At 44.5% G+C, this 14,286-nt stretch overlaps 1 protein-coding gene across 9 annotated transcripts in view; it reads left to right on the plus strand.

The window, feature by feature from the left end:
* Nucleotides 1-14,286, plus strand: part of CDK14 (cyclin dependent kinase 14) — a 659,101-nt gene that overhangs the window by 467,284 nt on the left and 177,531 nt on the right. For 8 of the 9 annotated variants that reach the window (XM_061413377.1, XM_061413373.1, XM_061413375.1 and 5 more), the window contains one exon: nt 11,723-11,786. In XM_061413377.1, the coding sequence (XP_061269361.1) occupies nt 11,723-11,786 (64 nt within the window). Of the gene's footprint in view, nt 1-11,722; nt 11,787-12,355; nt 12,477-14,286 lie in introns of those variants that run through there. The other variant, XM_061413382.1, reaches the window with a different exon arrangement.

Raw genomic sequence — 14,286 nt, forward strand, 5'->3', positions numbered from 1 at the left:
AGGGACGCCCTGGTGCATTGCTGGGACAGGGGGCAGGTCGAGAGTGCCCTCTGGTGGCCATCCAATGTCACTGGCTGGCCTATCGAGCTCACATAAGTTCTAAAGCTTCCTGGGGGCCAACTTGAATGCAGCTCCTCCGTCCATGGGATTTTCCAGGCAAGAGTACTGGAGTGGGGTGCCATTGCCTTCTCCAATCTCCTGCAAAGCCCTTCTTAAAGTTATCATGAAACCTAAAACTGTTGGCTTAGAGGAACCTCCCATGTTAACAAATGTAATCTACCTGGCAGGGTTTTCAGGAAAACTTAATCTCTTAGATGTCAGCTCAGGGAGTCAGTCAGAAGTAGAGGGCGGGTCATGGTGGAGAGGTCTGACAGAATGTGGTCCACTGGAGAAGGGAATGGCAAACCACTTCAGTATTCTTGCCTTGAGAACCCCGTGAACAGTATGAAAAAGCAAAATGATAGGACACTGAAAGAGGAACTCCTCAGGTCGGTAAGTGCCCAATATGCTACTGGAGATCAGTGGAGAAATAACTACAGAAAGAATGAAGGGATGGAGCCAAAGCAAAAACAATACCCAGCTGTGGATGTGACTGGTGATAGAAGCAAGGTCCGATGCTGTAAAGAGCAATATTGCGTAGGAACCTGGAATGTTAGGTCCATGAATCAAGGCAAATTGGAAGTGGTCAAACAGGAGATGGCAAGAGTCAATGTCGACATTCTAGAAATCAGCGAACTAAAACGGCCTGGAATGGGTGAATTTAACTCAGATGACCATTATATCTACTACTATGGGCAGGAACCCCTTAGAAGAAATGGAGTAGCCATCATGGTCAACAAAACAGTCAGAAATGCAGTACTTGGATGCAATCTCAAAAACAACAGAATGATCTCTGTTCGTTTCCAAGGCAAACCATTCAATATCATGGTAATCCAAGTCTTTGCCCCGACCAGTAATGCTGAAGAAGCTGAAGTTGAATGGTTCTATGAAGACCTACAAGACCTTTCAAAACTAACACCCCAAAAAGATGTCCTTTTAATTATAGGGGACTGGAATGCAAAAGTAGGAAGTCAAGAAACACCTGGAGTAAGAGGCAAATTTGGCCTTGGAATACGGAATGAAGCAGGGCAAAAGCTAATAGAGCTTTGCCAAGACAATGCATGGGTCATAGCAAACACCCTCTTCCAACAACACAAGAGAAGACTCTACACATTGACATCACCAGATGGCCAACACCAAAATCTGATTATATTCTTTGCAGCCAAAGATGGAGAAGCTCTATACAGTCAGCAAAAACAAGACCGGGAGCTGACTGTGGCTCAGACCATGAACTCCTTATTGCCAAATTCAGACTTAAATTGAAGAAAGTAGGGGAAACCACTAGACCATTCAGGTATGACCTAAATCAAATCCCTTATGATTATACAGTAGAAGTGAGAAATAGATTTAAGGGCCTAGATCTGATAGATAGAGTGCCTGATGAACTATGGAATGAGGTTCGTGACATTGTACAGGAAACAGGAAGAAAGACCATCCCCATGGAAAAGAAATGCAAAAAGTCAAAATGGCTGTCTGGGGAGGCCTTACAAATAGCTGTGAAAAGAAGAGAAGCAAAAATCAAAGGAGAAAAGGAAAGATACAAGCATCTGAATGCAGAGTTCCAAAGAATAGCAAGGAGAGATAAGAAAGCCTTCCTCAGCGATCAATGCAAAGAAATAGAGGGAAACAACAGAATAGGAAAGACTAGAGATCTCTTCAAGAAAATCAGAGATACCAAGGGAACATTTCATGCAAAGATGGGCTCGATAAAGGACAGTAATGGTATAGACCTAACAGAAGCAGAAGATATTAAGAGGTGGCAAGAATACACAGAAGAACTGTACAAAAAAGATCTTCATGAACCAGATAATCATGATGGTGTGATCACTGACCTAGAGCCAGACATCCTGGACTGTGAAGTCAAGTGGGCCTTAGAAAGCATCACTACGAACAAAGCTAGTGGAGATGATGGAATTCCAGTTGAGCTATTTCAAATCCTGAAAGATGGTGCTGTGAAAGTGCTGCACTCAATATGCCAGCAAATTTGGAAAACTCAGCAGTGGCCACAGGAGTGGAAAAGGTCAGTTTTCATTCCAATCCCAAAGAACGGCAATGCCAAAGAATGCTCAAACTACCACACAATTGCACTCATCTCACATGCTAGTAAAGTAATGCTCAAAATTCTCCAAGCCAGGCTTCAGCAATACGTGAACTGTGAATTTCCTGATGTTCAAGCTGGTTTTAGAAAAGGCAGAGGAACCAGAAATCAAATTGCCAACATCCACTGGATCATGGAAAATGCAAGAGAATTCCAGAAAAGCATCTATTTCTGCTTTATTGACTATGCCAAAGCCTTTGACTGTGTGGATCACAATAAACTGTGGAAAATTCTGAAAGAGATGGGAATACCAGACCACCTGACCTGCCTCTTGAGAAACCTATATGCAGGTCAGGAAGCAACAGTTAGAACTGGACATGGAACAACAGACTGGTTCCAAATAGGAAAAGGAGTACATCAAGGCTGTATATTGTCATCCTGCTTATTTAACTTCTATGCAGAGTACATCATGAGAAACGCTGGGCTGGAAGAAGCACAAGCTGGAATCAAGATTGCCAGGAGAAGTATCAAAAACTCAGATATGCAGATGACACCACCCTTATGGCAGAAAGTGAAGAGGAACTCAAAAGCTTCTTGATGAAAGTGAAAGAGGAGAGTGAAAAAGTTGGCTTAAAGCTCAACATTCAGAAAACGAAGATCATGCCATCTGGTCCCATAACTTCATGGGAAATAGATGGGGAAACAGTGGAAACAGTGTCAGACTTTATTTTTGGGGGCTCCAAAATCACTGCAGATGGTGACTGCAGCCATGAAATTAAAAGACGCTTACTCCTTGGAAGGAAAGTTATGACCAACCTAGATAGCATATTCAAAAGCAGAGACATTACTTTGCCAACAAAGGTCTGTCTAGTCAAGGCTATGGTTTTTCCTGTGGTCATGTATGGATGTGAGAGTTGGACTGTGAAGAAAGCTGAGCGCCGAAGAATGGATGCTTTTGAACTGTGGTGTTGGAGAAGACTCTTGAGAGTCCCTTGGACCGCAAGGAGATCCAACCAGTCCATTCTGAAGGAGATCAGACCTGGGATTTCTTCGGAAGGAATGATGCTAAAGCTGAAACTCCAGTACTTTGGCCACCTCATGTGAAGAGTTGACTCATTGGAAAAGACTCTGATGCTGGGAGGGATTGGGGGCAGGAGGAGAAGGGGACGACAGAGGATGAGATGGCTGGATGGCATCACTGACTGGATGGACCTGAGTCTGAGTGAACTCCGGGAGGTGATGATGGACAGGGAGGCCTGGCGTGCTTCGATTCATGGGGCCGCAAAGAGTCGGACACGAATGACCGACTGAACTGAACTGACTAATTTCTCCCTCCCTGTGTTTCCCACCCTGAGTCAGTGGTGCAAAGACAGACAAGGGTGGGTACCCCCTCAAAGAAGGTGATCGTTCAGGTGCCCACTTGGCCGTGTCCCTGGGGGGAATGTAGATCCCTCTTAGCATTGGCGAATCAGTGTAAACCTCTGATCCGGATCTGTCTCTCTGGGTCCCCCAGAGGCAGACACGGCCTTGAGCCGTGTGAGGTCACCACGGAACTGCAGGCTAGGGCCCACTCGGACTCTGTAGCCATGAAGGCCCTGAAGCCACACAGTGGAGCCTGAAGCACAAGCGGATCAGGCTGCACACTCATTCCCGTTCATTTTTCGTCTGCCTGGCCGCTCTTCCAAGGGAGACTTAAGACACCTCTTAGCATTGGGAGGTCAGTATAAACCCCCGACCTGGATCAGCCTCATAGGGAGGGATCAAATCCCCTAGAGGCTGGTACTGCCTTTCAGCCTTATGAGGTCATCACGGGACCACAGGTTTTAGACCCTTACAGGCTCCATAGCCTGAGGACTGTGGAGCTCACTTTCACTTCCTTCAGTCAGCAATCATGCATACACAACCACTCAGAGGTCACGATACCTCCCTTTTCTGGAGGCCCCAGGTCTCCCTATCTGATGCTCCCTTCCTGAGAGCTCCAAGGAAGTGATCCGTCTCCTCTTCTACCCGTCGGGGTAGGACCTCCTGACTAGGGACTGGCCCCAGGGCTTTACCTGATCCTGTGGCCATTCCTGGTGAGTTGGTCCGTCCCTTTAATGAGTCCAGTCAGCGCTCGACCATCCAGAGAGTCAGAACGCCGGTCCGAAAGAGAACGCGAATACCAGCGGGTGGCGCGCCTCCTTGTTCTGTCTCCCGGCTCCTCCGATCCGGTCCAGCCGAGCAGCCACCAGTCTGCCCGGCTCAAGGGGCAGGCGTGGTTGGAATCACTGGGGCCTCCAAAAATGTTGCAGAAACCAGTACTCCAGAAACCAAGCACCACACTAGGAGAATTGGAGAACTCAGGTTTATTATGAGTTAACACTACAAGCTCTGAGCCCCGAACAAAGGGGTTACAGAGATCTTATTCACCCAGACAGGCATGATTAAGCAGGTGGGTTTGCAGGGGCTAGGGGCATTGCAAAGAGCAGGACAAGGGTTGGTGAGATAGGCTCCAGTTCCTAGTATTGTGAGTCCCCACTTTCTGAGACCTACATCATCTAGACTTTGCAAGGAGCAAGCTGAATTACAGAGGCAGAAGGAGAAGGAGGTAAAATTTTAACTTTTCCTCTTTAGTACAAATGTGAGAGTTGGACCATAAAGAAGGCTGACTGCCTAAGAACTGATTCTTTTGAACTGTGGTGTTGGAGAAGACTCTTCAGAGTCCCCTGGACAGCAAGGAGAACAAATCAGTCAATCCTAGAGGAAATCAACCCTGAAAATTCATTGGAAGGACTAATACTGAAGCTCCAATACTTTGGCCAACTGATGCAAAGAGCTGATTCACTGGAAAAGACCCTGATGCTGGGAAAGATTGAAGGCAAAAGGAAAAGAGGGCCACAGAGAATGAAATTGTTGGATAGCATCACTGACTCAATGGACATGAATCTAAGCAAACTCTCACTTATCCAAGAGATAGTGAAGGACAGAGGAGCCTCGTATGCTGCAGTCCGTGGGTCCACAAACTGTTGACACAACTTAGTAATTGAAGAACAATAACAATGGCACGAGTTTCACTGTAATATACTGGCTGCTGTTGTAGAGCTTGAGCCATTGAAGGGTTTTCAGTGGTCCTTATATATGGTCTGATGTCCTTGAACTTGTCAGTCTTGCCTTTATGATTGATGCCTGAGAAGATTGTATTTTCAGTGCTTTGCCATGGGCAGTGTTTCCTGCAGAAGCAACGTTGACTTCTAATTCTTCTTTTCCTTTGCCCACTTTCCGTCTCCTGTGCAAATGGCCTAGTAGTTGTAGACAGGGGAATATTTTTTTGTGACTTGAAATCTCACCAGTCAATGTTCTAATGACTGAAAAAGAAAGTCTAATGTATTTTTTCTTTGCAGGTGATTTTTGTGAGATGACCATGGTATTATCACTTTGAAACCAAACACTGGTTATGGAGGAGGATAATGCCAGTGAAAAAGCTTTGTAACATTGTAGATGCAGGTACAGTCAGGGTATCAATTATACCTTTATTAGGAGTGAGAACAAATTTCACATTCTGGCTGTACTAGCCATTGTTTATAAGACTTGGTTGTTACTGTTGTTCAGTCCCTAAGTCGTGTCCAACTCTTTGCAACCAATGGGCTGCAGGGTTCTCTGTCCTTCGCTATCTCTGGAGTTTGCTCAAACTCATGTCCATTGAGTTGGTGATGCCATCCAACCATCTCATCCTCTGTTGTCCCCTTCTCCTCCTGCCATCAATCTTTCCCAGCATCAGGGTCTTTTCAAATGAGTCAGCTCGTCACATCAGGTGGCCAAAGTATTGGAGTTTGAGCTTCAACATCAGTCCTTCCAATGAACACTCAGGACTGATCTCTTTTAGGATGGACTGGTTGGATCTCCTTGCAGTCCAAGGAACTCTCAAGAGTCTTCTCCAACACCACAGTTCAAAAGCATCAATTCTTTGGCACTCAGCTTTCTTTATAGTCCAACTCTCACATCCATACGTGACCACTGGAAAAAACCACAGCCTCGACTAGACGGACCTTTGTTGGCAAAGTAATGTCTCTGCTTTTTAATACGCTATCTAGGTTGGTCTTAACTTTCCTTCCAGGGAGTAAGTGTCTTTTAATTTCATGGCTGCAGTCACCATCTGCAGTGATTTGGGAGCCCCCAAAAAAAGTCAGCCACTATTTCCACTGTTTCCCCATCTATTTGCCGTGAAGTGATGGGACTTCATGATGCCATGATCTTAGTTTTCTGAATGTTGAGCTTTAAGCCAACTTTTTCGCTCTCCTCTTTCACTTTCATCAAGAGGCTCTTTAGTTCTTCTTCACTTTCTGCCATAAGGGTGGTGTCATCTGCATATCTGAGGTGTTTGATATTTCTCCCGGCAATCTTGATTCCAGCTTGTGCTTCTTCCAGCCCAGTGTTTCTAATGACGTACTCTGCATATAAGTTAAATAAGCAGGATGACAATATACAGCCTTGATGTACTCCTTTTCCTATTTGGAACCAGTCTGTTGTTCCATGTCCAGTTCTAACTGTTGCTTCCTGACCTGCATACAGGCTTCTCAAGAGGCAGGTCAGGTGGTCTGGTATTCCCATCTCTTTCAGAATTTTCCACAGTTTATTGTGATCCACACAGTCAAAGGCTTTGGCATAGTCAATAAAGCAGAAATGGATGTTTTTCTGGAACCCTCTTGCTTTTTCAAATTTGATCTCTGGTTTCTCTGCCTTTTCTAAAACCAGCTTGAACATCTGGAAGTTCACGGTTCACATATTGCTGAAGCCTGGCTTGGAGAATTTTGAGCATTTCTTTTCTAGCGTGTGAGATGAGTGCAATTGTGCAGTAGTTTGAGCATTGTTTGGCATTGCCGTTCTTTGGGATTGGAATGAAAACCTTTTTCTAGTCCTGTGGCCACTGCTGAGTTTTCCAGATTTGCTAACATATTGAGTGCAACACTTTCACAGCATCATCTCTCAGGATTTGGAATAGCTCAACTGGAATTCCATCACCTCCACTAGCTTTGTTCATAGTGATGCTTCATAAGCACCACTTGACTTTGCATTTCAGGATGTCTGGCTCTAGATGAGTGATCACACCATCATGATTATCTGGGTCGTGAAGATCTTTTTTGTACCATTCTTCTGTGTATTCTTGCTACCTCTTCTTAATATCTTGTGCTTCTGTTAGGTCCATACCATTTCTGTCGTTTATTGAGCCCATCTTTGCATGAAATGTTCCCTTGGTATCTCTAATTTTCTTGAAGAGATCTCTAGTCTTTCCCATTCTGTTGTTTTCTTCTATTTCTTTGCATTGATCGCTGAGGAAGGCTTTCTTATCTCTCCTTGCTATTCTTTGGAACTCTGCATTCAAATGGGTGTAATCTTTCCTTTTCTCCTTTGCTTTTCGATTCTCTTCTTTTCACAGCTATTTGTAAGGCCTCCCCAAACAGCCATTTTGACTTTTTGCATTTCTTTTTCTTGGTGATGGTCTTGATTCCTGTCTCCTGTACAATGTCACGAACCTCTGTCCAAAGTTCATCAGGCACTCTGTTTATCAGATTTAGTCCCTATGAATATTAGTGTTAATTAGTGCTTGCAAGAATTGTATTGTCTGATCCCCCAAACCCAGTGTTTCAAGAGGAATGGAATACCTGTGTCTAACCCTAATTTGTCAGAGCAGGAAGCAGTGAGTGCAGCTCCCCTTTGCCATCACAGCCTTTGTGTGCATGCATGTTAAGTCGCTTCATTCATGTCTGACTCTTTGCGACCCCATGGACTGTAGCCCTCCAGGCTCCTCTGTCCGTGGGATTCTCCAGGCAAGAATGCTGGAGTGAATTGCCATGCCCTCCTCCAGAGGATATCACCAACCCAGGCATTGAACCCAGCTCTCCCACACTGAAGGTGAATTCTTTACCGTCTGAGCCACCAGTGAAGCCCATCACAGCCCTTACCCCCTAGAAAGTCAATGCATGAATAGTCAGAACTCTGTGTTTCCTTACCTCCTAGTAGAACCTGCTAATCCCCAGAGATGAAGTGAGTAGGCATCATTTCCTCCCATGATGTCTGCCACATCTCCAGTTTTGCCAGCTTCTGCCTTTATATCTTCCCCTTCCTAACTCATTTGGTTGTCCATATTGGCCTATCATAGTTTTGAGTTACACATTTGGCACTGTCTCCCCAGATCAGGGGATCCCTATGGAAAAAGTGGGTGGGCTGGTTTCTGCCCCATTGCCCAGACCTCCTTGACCTGACCCATTTTCTAAGACTGCTTTGAATAGCATCTAATTCTTATGTAGTGCTTACCGCATGCCAGGGGGTGTTCTGCCACAGGTGATGAAGTTGCTGTTATTGTTGTAGTCACGAGTTCCGGGAAACAAACTCATTCAGAATGCTGCAGATAATGGAGTGCTATTTATTACACCAGCGGGTCCAAGCAGAGTCTTCTCTTAGCTAAGGACCCAACCAGTTTTTGTGAAAACCTTATATACCCTAAGTGTATGTTCCCAAACCCACCCCCCAAATTCCCTGAAACTAGTCTGAACAAAGGAAAAAGAAAGATATAATCAAAGTTAACCCATGATTCATATGCCTTAAGCCTAGGTGGTTAACAGTGGACAGTTATCGGTCGGCCTGTGGTCATACCCCAATAAGCATAATAGAATGTATGATTCTATTCAGTTACACAGATAATTAGGGTATTCTTTTAGGCAATGGACAGTCTAGGCAGGAGCCCTGAGGCTCTTCCTTCTGGGGACCTGGTTTTCCCGTTGGTTGTCGTTTCCATAGATACTGGGCATATAGCTCAAAGTCCACAGTCCGGCCCAAGATGGAGTCCTGCTTTCCAGACAGAGCCTGTTCTGTCTGTTTCCTCCTTCATTATCACCCCGGTTTACAAAGCAGGAAATTGAAGCTCTGTGAGGTCCCATGGCTAGCAAGGAGGGGATTGAAGGGGTCAGTTCTGTCTCCATAATCTGAGATCCTAAACCTTTCAGCTTCACTGCTCTCCATCAGTGATCTACCATGATCACTGAGTGTAATAGCTATGGATGGTGGAACTCAAAATTCAAAAAGAGCATGCCCAGTTACAGATGAACCGCAACTGCCTTTTAATGACTTTGACCAAATCAAACACTGTGGGTGAGAAATGGAATTTTTCCTGCCATATCAGTAAGCAAGGATGTCAGAGTCATCAGCAATTACTGCCACCTTGGAAGGTGAGCTGGTGAGCCCTGAGGGAACTCAGGATGGAAGGAATACTTGCCTTCTGGCATCCATCTGACTGCAGCCACTCCCTACAGGGAGCCCTGAGGAAATTCAGGATGTGAAAACACAGGATTCTGGCCCCAGATAGCTGAGATGCATATGAAAGGAATGATTTCACAGAGCCCAGACTCTTGTATCTTCCTATACAGAGAAATGGAGAAGGCAATGGCAACCCACTCCAGTACTCTTGCCTGGAAAATCCCATGGATGGAGGAGCCTGGTAGGCTACAGTCCACGGGGTTGCGAAGAGTCAGATATGACTGAGCGACTTCACTTTCACTTTTCACTTTCATGCATTGGAGAAGGAAATGGCAACCCACTCCAGTGTTCTTGCCTGGAGAATCCCAAGGACAGCGGAGCCTGGTGGGCTGCCGTCTATAGGGTCACACAGAGTCGGACACGACTGAAGCGACTTAGCAGCAGCAGCAGCATACAGAGAAAAGCACTAAATTCCTTAACTTGGGATATTTGGTTTTCTTTAATTTGCAAAAAAACAAAAACTTTTGAAGTTCAGACTCCCTGACCTTTGTTGTAAAACTTCTACATAACCTGACTCTTCCCCCAGCATCCCCTTGTCTCCTTGGAGCAGTCCTCTCAGGCTCACCTGAGATGCTGTCTCCTGGGCTTGAAGTCCTAAAAATTCCACCAAATAAAATGTAATTCTCAACTTTCATGTTGTGAATATTTATTAAGTGGACGTGGGGATAGAAAAGTAGACGGTTGACTAAAAAGGATGCGCAACTTGAGAGCCACACGTTAAGTTTTATTCGGGACAAAATGAGGACAAAACCAGCCCAGGAGGCAGCACCTCTGATGGCTCTGAGAGACCTCTCCAAGGAGGCAGTGGGGGAAGGTCAGTATATGAGGTTTTGGTGAAGGGGGAGCTCAATGCAATCAAGCGCTTACTGCACAAGAGGTTTTCTGCCAGTCACCAGGAGCTGACATCACCGTGAAGGGATTTAGTGATTTTTCTAGATATGAAGAGATGTAAGGATTGGGATTATGAATTCAGTTCCTGAAAATACCCAACTGTCTAAAGCCCTGTCCCAGCAGATTCCCTGGAGCACAGAGTGCCTCACTCCACCCTGAACTCCTTCAGGGGTGTTGAAGGTCAACAGCCACAGCACAGGGTTCAGTCTCCACAGAGGCAGATGGCAGACGCCCTTGTTGTTCAGTCACTGGCAGTGCTCTTGTGCTGTGCTGTATACTGAGTCGTTCAGTGGTGTCTGACTCTTTCCGACCCCATGGACTACAGCGCTCCAGGCTCCTCCGTCCATGGGATTCTCCAGGCAGGAATACTGGAGTGGGTTGCCATGCCCTCCTCCAGGGGATGTTCCCAATCCAGGGATTGAACCCTGGTGTCCCGCATTGCAGGTAGATTCTTTACCATTTGAGCCACCAGGGGAGCTTGGCAAATGCCAATTTGTAGTTGACCATGGATGGAGAAGGCAATGGCACCCCACTCCAGTACTCTTGCCTGGAAAATCTCATGGATGGAGGAGCCTGGTGGGCTGCAGTCCATGGGGTCGAGAAGAGTCGGACACGAGTGAGCGACTTCACTTTCACTTTTCACTTTCACGCATTGGAGAAGGAAATGGCAACCCCTCCAGTATTCTTGCCTGGAGAATCCCAGGGATGGGGGAGCCTGGTGGGCTGCCGTCTATGGGGTCGCACAGAGTCGGACACGACTGAAGCGACTTAGCAGCAGCAGCAGCAGCAGCAGCATGGGGAAAGAAACTGAAAGTGTGGAAAGGAAAAGATAGTATAGGGAGAACAGTATTTGGGGGTGAGGAAACTGTGTGTCACAAGACTAAAGCTGTTAACTATAACAAATAGGGCGGCCAGTGGAGAATGTAAGCGTCCTAAGCCATCTGTCCTGTTTCCTTGAAACATTCTGCTGCCCAGAGAGCAGATGTGGGGGAAGAAGTTACAGAATTCTTAGCACTGTAAAATGATGACATGTCTGATACTGCCGTGAAGGACAAAAGCCCTTGAAAGAGTCATGAGGGGCACATATATACTTTATTCAGTTCTGTGAAGATGGCAGCTCATCCTTTGCGTCCCAGGCCTACTTCTTAAGTTTGGAGTTGATAAAACAGCAGATTTAACTTGCCTTACCGCATTTAGCTGCATTTGTTAAAACACAGACATTCGACTCGGGTGGCTCTTTAGCTGTTTTTCCTGAAATAAAATACCTGGCACACAATAACGAAAAAAAAAAAAAAAAAAGAATCAAGAGTTTCATCATATGCAGTGTATTGTTTTCTACACTGGAGAATCTTGAGTGCTTTGGAAATAATAAGTCTGTCTCCACAATTTCCTGCTCTCCACTAGGTTCTTGGAACGCCCAATGAGGACACATGGCCCGGAGTTCACTCCTTACCACATTTTAAGCCAGGTATGTTTCACTGATTACAAACAACTGACTGCTTCTGACATGCGAACGGTGAATGTGTAGATGTGCCCCCTGAGGCTAATATCTTAGCTGGAAAATTCTGGTTACGTTTGCCACTGTGTACTCTACCTCTTACTGGAGTTGTTTCGTCTTCATGGTTTATTTGTTGGTGAAAATAGACTGAACGACATCCCCCATCAGTGTTTCACCGTATGTTTTTTGTTTGATTTCACTGGCTAATCTTGAAGTGACCTCTCATTTCATCCTCAGTTAGACTAGCTTCCATGTCTGTAAAAAAACAAACTTTAAATCTAGCTGCTATAATCCATCTGTGCAATTTCTAGTAATAATACTAAAAAAATGTTAAAATGGAAAAAGTAAAAATCATATTTGATTTATGTTTAAAAACTCTAGTAATACATGGTCAATTAATTTGAGTTGAGACATAGAAAATGTTCTATATGTCCAGTATTCCACTTAAAAAGAAAATGTTAAAATATTTACAGCCTGAACCAGAAAATCAGAGAAAATGTGAAACTTTTAAAATGCTGTCAGTTTTTTCTTACCAGCAGGTGGCAGTCAAGAAACTTCCAGTTTCAATAATAACACTCAGAAGACTCTCAAAATGGTCTATGTAATTTTTATAGGCGAATGAAAGCTTTAGAATTGGAAAGTTAATAAAAATATGTGGGGTGAATTATTGTAAAGTATACTTTTGTTTTTATTTTCTTGGTTAAAAAATATGAATTATAAAATGCAGAAAGTTAACATTGTCAGTCGCTCAGTCGTGTCCGACTCTTTGCGACTCTTTGACGGACTGTAACCCGCCAGATTCCTCTGTCCATGGAATTCTCCAGGAGAGAATACTGGTGTGGAGTACCATTTCCTACTCCAGGGTATCTTCCCAACCCAGGTATCAAACTCGGATCTCCTGTGTAGCAGGGAGAGTCTTTACTGTCTGAGCCACTGGGGAAGCCCTACCATTAAATTACTGAAAGGAATTTTATGGAAGATCTAACGGTCTATTGCTTTATGAGGGAAAGAGCTATGAATAATCACTGTTACAGGAGTCAAGTACATTCTTTTTCTCCCCTTCCTCTCTTCTGGGAGACCATCAGGAATTAACTATCAATCCCAAAGAATGACTGAGGTGGGAAACTATTTTTTACTCTTAATATTTCTCTTCTGAAGGTATACAGTGTGCTGAGAATTCTTTTATCTTCTTTGGCTGCCCCAAGGACTCTTTGTACTTTTACTGAATATTTTAAATAACCTCTGTGTCCTGAAAGACTATAGAAAGTTACCAATTGAATGTGGATTTCTCTTTCTTTAACTGAGCAAGAAGCATTCTCTAACTGCTTTTATGGCATTTACATGAGAACAGAGCTCTTAATAAATATTCCAAGTGTGGGCTCTTGAAGAAGGCTAGCTTCCTTGTGTTAATATCTAAAACCTTAAGTCCTAGGGAAATAAAACAGAGAATATGAAAAGAGTTGAAATGAATAAAGTTAGATGCAGAAAGGAACAATTAAGATAGTCAATTGGTCTCCCGAGTGTCTGGACTAGAAAACATGGAATAAGTGGTTTATTTTGGTGTGAATAGGTTTATCTTTGTCAACAGCATACAAAAGCACTTATTAAATGTGTTCTGGGAAAGTATTATGATGTGATGAAAACTGAACTAACAGTTTGAGAACTTCATGAGATTAAGGACACTGACTAGTACATATTTTGGTTCAATAAATGTCTGTTGCCCTGAATTATATTAAACGTTTAAGCATTATTTATGTGACTCTGATGATAGACGTATATAAGTTAAGGTATATGTATACACATACACACATATATATATATATATGTTTAAGTTATTAATTTTATGTATGAATGTAACCACAGATATATAAAAGGTAATGGGGGATTTCCCTGGTGGTCCAGTGGTTGAGAATTCTGGTCCCAGAGGATCCCACAGGCCTCCAGGCAGCTAAACCCCTGCACCACAACTGCCGAGCCTGCACACGCTAGAGCCCAGGCGCCGCAGCAAGAGAGGCCATCGCAATGAGAAGCCTGAGCTCCACGACTGGAGAAAGCCTGGGGGCACAGCAACAAAGACCCAGGACAGCCAAAAATAAATAAAATTAAGAAGAAGAAGGAAAAACAAGTAATGGGGATCCAGAAGAATAATGTGTTTAGATGTGCATAAGGTACGGATGCTGACAAGCAAAAAACAGCTCCACCTAATGCTTAGGGCTTGTGGGTGAGTAGATGTGGCAGATGTACTCCCTTGGGTGGAGTCAGGGAGAGACGAAATAATAGACTGAGACAAAGGGCATCTTCTGAGACCATCAGGGGAGTCCTGGGGAAGGAGTTTCATATTCCCAGAGGGGAAATTCTAGTCCTAGGGCCTACCTGCCCCACCCCACGTTCCCCCTCCGCATTCTGTCCCCAAAGAGTGCCTCAATAAGTCTCAGGGATGATGAGAATGTCTGAGCCTTGAAGACATACT

The sequence above is a fragment of the Bos javanicus genome, chromosome 4 (assembly GCF_032452875.1).
Source record: "Bos javanicus breed banteng chromosome 4, ARS-OSU_banteng_1.0, whole genome shotgun sequence".
NCBI lineage: Eukaryota > Metazoa > Chordata > Mammalia > Artiodactyla > Bovidae > Bos > Bos javanicus.